General features: G+C 39.2%; 1 protein-coding gene across 1 annotated transcript; it reads right to left on the bottom strand.

The window, feature by feature from the left end:
* Window positions 1-4,495: 4,495 nt before the first annotated feature.
* On the bottom strand, window positions 4,496-10,557 carry LOC140667704 (uncharacterized). The gene is made up of 3 exons (XM_072895862.1): window positions 10,279-10,557; window positions 4,801-5,188; window positions 4,496-4,737 (listed from the first exon to the last, which is right to left on the bottom strand). The coding sequence occupies exons 1-3, from the start codon at window positions 10,555-10,557 to the stop codon at window positions 4,496-4,498; spliced, it is 909 nt and encodes a 302-aa protein (XP_072751963.1).
* Window positions 10,558-12,536: the final 1,979 nt, after the last annotated feature.

Genomic DNA, 12,536 nt, shown 5'->3' on the forward strand with positions numbered 1-12,536 from the left:
TAATAATTCTACAAATTGCTAAGTTTCGCAGTGAAAGTTATAATGTATACAGAAATAACGATATCATTCAAGATTTAAAAGTTGGACTTGATTTAAATACTAATTCGTTAGAAACTATACCAATCTTAGAAAGTAACAATAATTCAGATACTATAGTGTTAAAAAATAAAGATAATATTTTAATTAACCCAGGCAGCATGTTAATGTTTCTTAAATGTATGTTGAATGTTATAACCATAACTAAAATAATTGTTATCTGAGTGTTAGTAGTTCGCGCCTAACTAATGTTCGAGAAATATAATTTTTATTTCAAAAAGTGTGTGTGTGTATACATATAAAGTGTATGTGTGTGTGTGGATAAAATAAAATAAAATTAAAATAAAGGGAGGGAGAGAGAACGCGCAGCATCTCTGAAATAGAAAAAGGAACATTTTTATTAGTATTTTAAAATATATTTATAATTTGAGCATATTATGTAGAGATACTTACAATACGAGAGGATCCTCTCCGAATAAGCTGCGGAGGTCAAATATGTCCGCGTACATGTGGGGTGCGCAGCATCTATGTCGCGAGCCTTTGGGGCCATCACACCATAAATCCTCCCATTTTTCAGACTCCTTTCGACAGGTCCGCACCCAGCGCACATTCTCCATGTGCGCTATATTTATGTATCCCGGGATGTGGTGGTGGGAACGATATTCGTAATGCTGTAAAAGATAAAAACGTATACATATAAATATATTATAAATATATTATAAAAGATAAAGCGTATAAAATAATAAAATAATAAAATAATAAAAAAAAACTACTTACATTGTCGAATAAAACCTCCAGTAATGCTCGAAACAGAGCGCGGGCCAAACTCTTCGCTCGACGAAGTGAACGGCGATGGTATCGCCTATCAATCCATTCGGGAAGTGCCATGCGACGGTACCCCGTCTCAAAAACCGCGTCGAGAAATGATATTATTCGCGACATTTTTTTAAAAAACTTTTCATAGAATATACTAACTGGACTACAGTCAGGCACTTTATGACTGCCTCAGCGGAGACCAGGAACGTCTCGAAAAAAAAAGAGTAGGGGATGTGCAGAACTTCTCCGTTTACCACATGTGTGTATTCATTGAGTGAGAGACAAGCCGCTTTCTTCTCTCTTCTAAAAAGTCTATCTTTCTTTCTTTCTTTCTTTCTTTCTCTTTTCATCAGTAGCAACCTCTCTTTTCGGAGATGCTTCATTTTTGCAACAACAGGATCCTCAAATTGTAAAATTTTTTTTTTTAATTTTAATTATAGGTTTTTAAAATAATTTTTATATCTTAATATCTTAATAGAGGAGGAAGGAAGGGAGGACATTTTATTCTAAAGTAAATTATACGTTTTATAATTAATAATATTTTATTCAAGAAGGTGTGTGTGTGTATTTATTTACAAAAAATTTGTGTGTGTGTGTGTGTATGTGAATTTAAAAAATAAAAAAAAAGATATAAAAAATATAAAGACTGCACGACGATGGTCGAGCGGTACGGCACGATGGCCACTACTGCTGCGAGGTGCTGGAGAGGATGATCGGGCGGTGGTGGTGGCGTCCAGGTAGGGCTCTTGCATAACAGAAAAAAATTTATTAATATTTTCATAATTTGAAAAAGAATACTTACACATCAAAGATTACTTACAATTACTGATCGGAATCAGTATCAGAATCTATATCATTATCGATGACATGTTGTAGATACAACAGCCATTTGATATGTTCACGGATTTCCCGATGGATTTCTTGCAACTGCTTAGAACATGCTTGCCGATTCCCGCCTGGCAAACAACAATTCTCGCAAGGCTTTCCTCTTAGTCTATCGTTTTCACTAGTCTATATATAAGATCGTAGATTGGAGATTATGGTTGAAGAATTTTTTACACCAAGTTCGCGATTTCGTTGAAACTGCACCACCGTATTCAATAGTTTTTTGCTCACCATTTTCACAGCACTTAGTCCTAGCAATGTCTACAAAAGTTTATTGCTACGCACAAAAACGGCACACACTACATGCTATTATTTGGCACATGAATGTCCACAGTTATTGCATGAGTTCCAACCGTGATGAATATATTGTCCAGTTTGGTGTTTGTACACAATTTTACCATGTGTATATGAGTCTTGTACTTCAATGGAACATCCAGAACAAAACTTCTCACTATTTCCTTCGTCGTACTTTTCCACTTCATAATAAAATATGATGTTGCACATTTGCTGTCGTTCGGTTATATCTCGCAAGTCTTTACGCATTAACGGCACTACTTGTTCATTTGAATAATCTTCGGGATCACTTTCATAATCGGAGTCAGTTACTATTTTCACTTCTTCATCCATTTCTTCATCGATTTTTTCTTCATCGTTCATATCTTCATCACTGTCGTCGATGATAATCACATCTTCATTGTTTTCGATGACAATCACATCCTCTGCTTCTATATTTGCACTTAATAGAACGACACTCGACGACTGCTGAATACGTTTTAACGCGGAGACAAATTCACAAATTCGAGCAGCCGAACGTTGGCGCTGATGCGTTGCATTCTTTCCTTAATAATTATGGGAGATGTCTGACTTCAGTTTTATGGGAGATTTTCTGCGAGGGTGCAAAGCTGCCGAACGTCGGCGCTTAAAATCTCTTCTTCTATAATATCCTAATAGTCATAAAATGATCATAAAAATTAGAAAAAAAAACAGTTTTATGGGATCTAGAGCGCCCACTTATATATTCGAGCAGCCGAACGTTGGCGCAGTTGCAATTCTTCCTTAAAATAATAAGGAAGATGTCTCACTTCAGTTTTATGGGAGATTTTCCGCGAGGGTGCAAAGCTGCCGAACGCCGGCGCTTAAAATCCTAATGATAAAAAATGATCATAAGAATTAGAAAAAAAGTTTTATGGCTTCTAAAGTGCTTCAGCTATAAACATCTGCTTTCGAACGTAAGTAGGGCCCTTCACCTCTCGCTTCCCCCCTTCTCGTAACACCAGACCCCTCGCGCCTCTCAGATACACTCGTCCTCGCCCTCCCCTCGAGCTCCTGGGTTAGAATCCCCTCCTTATACCTACTTTCCAATTTAGAGGATAGAACAGATACTGCTTTAAAGCAGAATACTATACTTCTCGTCGTGAAACTAAGGAAAAATCTCCTTTAATTACATCTTTGAAAAAACATATTTGTAACCGAAAAGCAAGAGCACATTCGACACCATCTTCTCCTTCAAAGCAATGAATTTTAAATCAGAATAGAGCACATTCTGCTTCACCCTCACCGTTAAAACAAAGTAAGTTTATTTGTAAGAATTTTGTGCTTTTGAGTGAATGTTATTTAATTTTTATCCAAAAATCGTAAAAAAAACTTTACTGTATTATTTTTATTTATTCGTACTTTTTTCTGTTTGATGTATTTGCATTATGTAGATTGTGTTAGTGAAGTACCTCTATTTTGTCCTTAAATAATATTATTGCAGAAATTAATATGAGTTCATCTCAGTCTCTAGTTTCTAGTCCATCTGTCAGTACAGTTGACTCATCTTCATCTCTTAACTATAGTAATATTGCTGATTCTATCGTAAGCAAATCTGATCTACAAGACAGTAATGTTGAGAATTTACAAAAGGATAACTATGGCGCTGAACGTATTCATAGTAGCAGTCATGACAGCAATGTAGATTCTGATCATGATAATCAAGTTGAATCAAAAAAGACCACTGGCATGGGTAATATCTTACAAATTTAAGTACTTCTTAAGGATTTGTGGTGTGTGAATACTAATTTATCTTCCATTACTATTATCATTGCAGATATGGTAAAAAATCTAGTTCATATGGTGAAGATTATAAAGGAAACTCAACGTAATCATGAAATATTATTGGAGGAAATAGTGCAACGACTCAGGAATAAAGGGACAATTGTATCTCATCCTGAAGGAATGCCACAAATACCTCTTGAAAATATCAGTGCAGCAGAGAAAATGGAAAAATGTTTAGCTTCATCCAAAGCACAAATGGAATACCTAGTAAGTACAGATTTGAAATCCATTCAGTGGTTTCCACAGCAAACCATAAAATATTCTTTTACAATAAATTTTTGGGATTGAAGAAAATGTGAAACATTTTCAGACCAAAAGATTTTCCACTGAAAGTGGAACATCAGTTCAAGAATGTGTTGATCGTATTATGAAAAAATTGCTCACACGAAATATGAAAATAATGAAAATAATCATACAACTCCTGTGACACTACTTGTTTAAGAGCAACTACTCCTGCATATAGTAGAAAAAGTCGATATTCAGTCGCTTTCTATCGAGTAACATAGTGTAGGGAACGAGGTTGACGAGCAAACTCTCTTGGAATAAAAATACAAAAGTCTTTCAGGAGACAAGAAATTTTGTTTGTGTCTGATGCTCTCAATTTTGCTTTTGTTTTAGCTTTTCGTATAAGATAGTTAAGAAACCTTTTCGTCACTCCTTTTCACAATAGGTGCATAGAACACAAAGAGAATTGCGTAACAAACTTGATAGACAATTGAGTAAGTGGAGACACACCAATATGATGGTTTTCGTCTGTTCGGAGATTGAAAGATTCATCTGTTCTTGCAGTTGAACATTTAGGATCATAACATACTTTCGCACCATCATGATCACCTTCTTGTATACACCTGTCACATCCATTGTAGCCAGAGTGATGCTTGATACATTTTAAGTACGCACAAGCTGGTGCATCACAAATAAAGCAATTAACAAAAACTCTGAATATTTGATGATTATAATTAATACCATCATTTTGGAGTGTTTTAAGCTCATCAATAAAATCCTTCAGGTACGAATCCAGTGGTTCCGGCTTGCCTGTTCCACAAAAAAGGCCAATCACAAATGGTCTTTGATCATATAATCCGATGCATCTACCTAGTATGGGCCAAACATCAACAGAACTGCTTTTAGAGACTGGCAAGCCATCAATATTTATATCTATATCTAATTGCAAAAAATTTGGTTTGATTTCACTCGCCATACGTTTCACGAGCCCCTGCTTAATACCAACGTGAATGTAACTACCATTATTCAAAGGTTTAATATTCACACAGACTGGTGTTTGCACTATAGATCGTGGGTCTAAAGGCAAGTCAGGATGATAAGGTTTAAGTTCAGTTAACAACATTTTCAGCTGAGTCAAATTAACATGGGAAGAACAATACCATCTTCGAAGTCGTGCAACTAATGGCTCAACATCTGATTCTTGATTTGACTCTGACAAACTACTGTAACGGTGCACCTTTCCCGACGTCTCGGACTAACTCGTCGGTTCCAGGGTTCGGGAGAAGGGGAAGACTCTAATTGACGAGACCGGGTTTTCGTATGACAATTGTTTATTTAGCAGTAGTATTTACATGTGGTTGGGTCGTGTGCTATATACATGTGTAGTTGTGTACGTGTGAGGTGTGTCTGTGAGTGTGTTGGCGATGTGCGTGTGGGCGCAAGCGGACGGGGTCGGCAAGCGATATGTGTGCTTACAAGCTAGGCGTGTGGTTATTTACAAGCTAGGCGAGCGGTACGAGCGGTTATCTACGAGCTAGGCGAGCGGTACGAGCGGTTATCTACGAGCTAGGCGGCGCAAGGTTACAGGCGGGTCGCAGTACATGCAAATTCTTACAAGCGAGACGGGTGCGCAACGGTTCGCGGTGCAACGCGACTATCTACTAACTGGGCGAGTCGCCGTACGATACTATTATCGCGGCGCGGTTATTTGCAAGCGGGCCGCCGGGGCGGCGATCAGGCGCGCTGCTGTCGATCACCGGGAACACCCGGCAGGAGAAGAGAGCACCCTTCTCCCGGATTGACCGTTGGCTGGGATCGCGGCCGCCGGGAACACCCGGCAGAAGGAGAGCACACCTTCCTTCCGGATCGCGGGGTCGAGAACGGAGTCGGTCACCGGGAACGCCCGGCAGAAGAAGAGAACGGTCAAGAAAGAGAGGATTGAATCTAGCTGCTGGCTTCGCTTCGGAGCATAGCTTTGAGGCTCTTGTCCGGCCGGATTCAGGATCAGGACAGGTGTCTGGTCATCGGTCGGTCGGGCTTATATACCCGAGAGCCTTCCCTCTCTCTCGTATCATGCGAGAGAGACCCTTCCGTTCCCAGTAGCGTGCGCGATTGTCGCGCGGTGGGACGCACATAGGCGCCGGGTCTCTCAAATTCGGGGCAGACGTTCGGCCCCGAGACCGTTCGTAACGATGTTCGTTACACTACTGTCAATATAATCAGTAAAAATGTCAGTCTTTTTTGTCGGATGTAATACTACATTTGTAGAAAATGTTTGTAAAACAGAATTGTCTTCAGCATCACAATTAGTTTGAGTAAAATACACAGAATAGTCAATCGAAGAGATTGTGGGTTCAGAAGAATTTGCGTTTGCAGAGCAAATAATGGCAGCAGAATTATTTGTATGTGATGTCTCCTCTTCCAAAAAGAAATCGTTATCCGATATGTTTTGTATTGCTCTCTTTGCTATTTTCTGAATTTGACGTTGAGAGTGAACTTTTCTTTTTGACATTTTGACAATTATATGTATATATTATTATAAAATATTTTTCTATAAAATATTTTTTTTAAAAATATCTTTTAGAATTTATATTCAAAAACACATACAATCAAACATGCTTCTGAACCTTCTTACTTGAAATACACAAAAAGGTTTCAAAAAATTAACTTTCATCAATTATCATAGCTAAAACAGTCATCATTATTGCCTTTTTAAACTAATAACTACTCAGATAGGAAAGTATGCAAAAAATTTTAGCATTATTTTATGCTAATATAATTGTAGTATTTAGCGAGAATCATCTTATTGTTAGCACATTTATTATGGTGAAATATATTTTAAAAACTAATTTTGTAATTATTGCGAAAATTGTTACAGCATAAAATTATACAATTATTATTCAAGTATTGTTAAATAAAAATTTCATAAAGAAGTTTGAAGGAAAATGCATGAGATATACATATATATACATATACATATTCTATTTCAAAATAATTTTGTCTACAATTTTCTCAATACATTCATAACTTATTATTAGAAAATTCTCTTTTAGGAAAACATGTGTAGAATCACATGACAACAATTATTACGAAATTTTCCTATCTGGATAGTTATACCTAACCTCCATAACCGACTAGCTCATAGACTTATTAATACTTCAATATTCAAAGAAAGATTCCAGGCTATAATTCCCAAGAAAAGATATTAAGTTTACCTGACATAATATAAAGTTTCACTGTGAAATAATCTATTATACTTAATATCTATTATACTTAATAATCTATTATACTTAAATATTCACTTTGTTCACACACTGAAAAACCCGGCCGGCATGTTTAACATGCGACGTGTGGCGTGAGACAATGGCAGACAATGGCGCTTTGACTAGCAGAAAAAAACAGATATACTCTTTATTTCTTTTTTCTACCGGTAAAAAGTGACGATCAAGAGATACTGCTCGCTTTTTGATACGCGTAATAGCGCGTATCAAATGTTCCCTTATCGTCTTTTTCTATATATTATATATATTTACCAGAGAGTTATAAAAACACATTGATATATTTCTTTTACGTAAAATTTAAATATTTCATATAATACTTTTTGCTAATTTAATATTTTTTTATACGCAAAACGGATAAAAAGAGAAATTTTAAATCAATTTTAATATGTGTGTATAAACTATTAAACTATTTTCATTTATGTAAAAATGCATGGAGAAAAAAATGCAATGTCTCTGTATTAATTCATATCTCTCACTTTCTCATATTTTCCCTTTTCTCATCTCATCCTCCTTTTCCCTCATTTTTTTTGTCACTCACCTCTTGCTCCACTCCCACAATATCTTTTTATTAATTCCATTGTTGAGAAAATTCAAGGTTCGCGTATCTTTTGCCTTATTTTGATACAAGTATTTGAACAAAATGTTTCGAGAATATTCGCATCCGAACACAAATAACGGTAAATGTACAAAGTATATTTGCAACGTTCATTCAACATTTGGAGCCTAACTCATTCAATTAAGAATTTTTTGGAATGTTAGCTAACTGTTCGGAATCAAACAGTAAACATATATAATACAAAACGAACATTCAGCGAACATTAGCATGCTGCCTGGGAATTATACAGTAATTTCTTCAGTCGATATATTCCATGATTCCAATGTTGATGCAATTTCTCATAATACTGATAATGAAATAGTTGATATAGATGTAAATGTTTTACAGAATAATGAATATCATCACGCTCACATTCCTTCTAACGCCAGTTTCGATTTTTCTAAAGAATTTTATTTAAGTAAAAGAAATTTAGTTGATGATTTACGGTTATGGGTTCTAAAAGGAAATATATCTCATAGAGCATTCAATAATTTATTGGAAATTCTTCGTGCTCATGATCAAATATCTCATTTGCCTCGTGATGCAAGAAGTATTATGTGTCGTAACCCGACACACTTACCTGAAAAGAGAAAAAGTAAATATATAAAATAAAGAAAAAAAAACTAAAATTAAACAAGCAAAGCAACTTATGAAAAAAACATTAAAAGGAATTAAATAAGAATTAAATAGAAAGATTAAGAAAGAAAAATAAGACGTGACCAAAAAGAAAACAAGTCACGGTCAAGCTGAGTAAGCATTATGACATCCGAGCACGGAGCACGTCCCGCGCTCCGATCCAGGAAACCTCATCCTTCCGCTCTCAAAATTAAAGCGATATATAAACCGATCGCGAGAACCATCGCGGTCGCTCGTAATAAGTAAACTACCCATCGACACGGTTCGTCATCACGACAACCGAATATACGAAATGATAGTAGTGTAAGACAAGTGTAATAATACGACCGAAATATATTTTTTTACTACAAGTACAGAGTGCGTTCATTTGCTGCCTGAGTTCTAACTCTTTGGGCGAATATCCCAGAAGACCCTATCCTCACGGCACGGGCACAACATTCATTGGTGGCAGCGGTGGGATTCGCCAGCACAAGTGACGCAAAGACATAAAGGACGTCCTGACCAAACACATCCACTACAACGCAGAAGACAACCAGGAAACCTCATCCTTCCGCTCTCAAAATTAAAGCGATATATAAACCGATCGCGAGAACCATCGCGGTCGTTCGTAATAAGTAAACTACCCATCAACTTCCCGAACACCCGGTACGTTGAGACGACAGTCGGACTGCAACCTGAGAAGGCACCGACCTTTTTTTGCGTCAGGAAAATGCTTTATGCATCCTCCGAGGAGCGGGAACTCCCCGGGGGTATGTGGGATTCACCCTATAATCGGAGTATACCCACTAAAATCCTGACGACGGTCCTACTCGGCGGTTGATGGTGGGTGGGCCCTGGAGTCGCTTTCGCATTCTACCAGGACCCACCCCCGCCAATCCCCCCCGATGGTCGGAATTTTCCTGCCATAGTGCACCACTGAGAGAACTCAGTGATGCACCACCGACGGCGCTGTGGGACCGCCACACAGCGCCGCCGCCTTCCCTGGGGCCAAGGTGCAATGGGGAGTGGGTGTTCCCGCACCCACCCTCCCTTGGCCCCGGAGTGAGAATAAAACTCTCACCACCCCCTTGATGGTCGGATCTTAGACCTGATTGGGGCGAGGGAGGCCTAAAAGACCCCCCAAGTTCACTTCCCCGTAGGGAAGAGGGGGGAAGACTACGTCTTACCCCTTCCTGCTCCCGCACGACCCCCTCATCTGTTGAAATGAGGGGGGCCTTGTTTCCCCTGGGTGGAGGGACTCCTCCGTCTCCATAATGGAGGTGGCGTCCGAGTCCCCTGAGGAAGGGGGGGGGCGATAAATCGGACCTCCCACTCTCCACTACAGTGGACACCTCCATCTTCTGGGCTGTCTCCGCCGGGGGAGACACCCTCCCCGCACCCGACGGAAGCATCCTTCGCCTCTTCTTCTTGCTCCCCTACTTCAAAGGAGGGCAGCACCTCTCGCTCCCACCCAGGGCATGGTCGGCAAGGACCTCCAGATCCACCCATAACGCGCATCTGGGCGTCCCCCGACACTCCCATCCGAGGTGTCCGGGGACACCACACCGGTAACACCGGTCGCTCCGGTGCACCTCGAACCTGCAGGCGGCACCAATGGGCCCCCCCCCTGAGGCATCTATAACACCTCAGGGGGCCACTGATGCCGTCTCCTCTTCCATTCCCTCCCCTCTTTCCTTACGGAGGAAAGCTGGTCCGGAGTTCCCTTACCCCTTTTATCGAGAGGGGGATCTCTCCGGAACAGCCTCTTCCTTCTTTTTCCCCCACCCTTTCTAGCCGATGTGGGCGAAGTGGTAAGCCCCTCGCGGGGGTGGGAGGCTCCGGGCGTGGCGGTACTGCCCGGATCTCTTGACGAAGACCGCCAAGCCCTTCGGCCAGGGCGGTCTTCACCTCATTCCTAACAAGGCTGCGGAGGAATTCCGCATCCACACAGGGATCTGGAGCCTCCGCAGCCTTGGGGGTTTCCATTACCTGGAGACCCACATCCATCCTAACTGGGAGGGGAGGGCAGGTCGCACCTGCACCCCCACTCTCCTAACTGGCACCTCCACCTGAGTAGAGGCGTCCGATGGGAGATCACATGTTGTTCCATGTGGTCCCCGCCCCCGTTTGGGTGGAGTCATCCCGGATTTCCACTCGCGTGAGAGTCCTAAGATGCTCCAACCTGATGGACTTTTTCTTGACGAGCTGGTCGACCACACTGAAAAAGGTGTCAAGTACAGTCCTCAGCCCGTCGATCAGCTCGTCTTCATCGTCTTCGTCCTTCCTCCATGCCTTTCACGTCTCTTCTGCACCCCCACATAGGACAAAACTGCCCTATCAAGGATGCAGAAGAGGGACCGGGACACCTCCTTTCAGGCGATAGCTGGTTCTCCCGGGGGCCTCGCGAGCAAACCCCCGAGTGGCCCTTTGCATGATGGCGACGAAAGGGGAACAGGGACAATATCCCCCCCCCCCCCGCCGGCCCGCAGCACCCGAAACTGCGGATTTTCGTTTCCGCGGCTTAACCATCCCATAGTTTGACTCGCTCTTGGCACCCGTCCGGGTCGCCCGGGAGTTGTGGGTTCTAGGACTCGACAACCACACCCACAGATTAATAGACAGATAGCCAAAGGCCTAGATAAAGATGAGACTGGCATTTCTCACTGATTTCAGTGCCATGCCATAGTAGTGTGGCCAATACAGTAACTACGTTCCCAAGATAAAATAAACAGATGAGTCAGATAAGGATAAAAAATCCATCGCTTTAGCTTTGTCTTACTAATGATGAGCGTCTTGTTCGGCGACAAGTACGAGATATCACCTTTTACGCGTAGCGTTCGCGTAATTTGAAAAGGACAGAATTTCATGATATTATAAATAAATAAATAAATAATTAACCTGACCTATATATGTTATATATAACATGTACCTTTATTTATTGAATCTATTTTTTTAATAAAATGTTTTATTATTATTATCACCTAAATCTGTCATTTAATTAATTTAAAATTTTTTTTATAATTAATTTAATTTGTTCTATAGTTATTTTTATGTGAGAGAAATACTACGTATCCCAGTGAGAAATGACCCATCGATCGATATCAAATTGACATCGAATTGACGTCAAATCATTGAAATTACATCAAATTGACATTGATTTGATAAGTCATTTCTCACTGGGATATGTTTTATAATGAATTAATATATATATTTGTGTTCAAAAATTATATTTGACCTTTAATTTTTATTTTTATTTTATTAAATGTTAATGCACATATACTCAATTGCGAATTATTGAGAAAAAATTCCCATTGTATGTAAGAGAAATTTCGAAACTCTTTGATAAAGCTCTCGCTTACTCTCTGTTATATCTTGCTCTTATAATGCGTTCGGCAAGTCATAAACGATTCGGAAAAATAAGCAAGCTCGCGAATCATTTCCGACAAAATTTCGGAACTCTTTGATGCTAAATCATGTTACTCGTATGTTCTTACTCTCAACAATCAGGGAATCAGCACACACATACACACGCACGTAGGCACGTGTATTAAATTGATCCGTGTTTGAGTTTATCGTCCAATACGCTTGTAAGTAATATCTTTTTATACTTGAAATTTAAAAAATTTTCATGTTTGTTATAAGATCGAAAGAAAGACACATATTCGATCAGTGCCGCTAGCGCAGCAGGAAAGCAAAAGAAGAGTATTTCAGGAATCTTAGGTTCAAAACTTGAGTTGTCATAATTTTTTTTGTTTTTTAATTAAAAAAATTTTTTTATTACTTTGTACGTCGTGTAATATGTATTATTTATTACATAGAAATAAATATTTGGCATATATTTATTGTTAGATACGCATATATTTCCTCATATAGTTAAAATGCATAAAATTATCATAATATAAATAAAATATTCTTACAGAGAAATATTTTTACTTAAATAATTAAAAAATAAAATAAATAAATAAAACATAAATGTTTTTATTTAT

This window comes from Anoplolepis gracilipes, chromosome 7 (genome assembly GCF_047496725.1).
Source record: "Anoplolepis gracilipes chromosome 7, ASM4749672v1, whole genome shotgun sequence".
Taxonomy (NCBI): domain Eukaryota; kingdom Metazoa; phylum Arthropoda; class Insecta; order Hymenoptera; family Formicidae; genus Anoplolepis; species Anoplolepis gracilipes.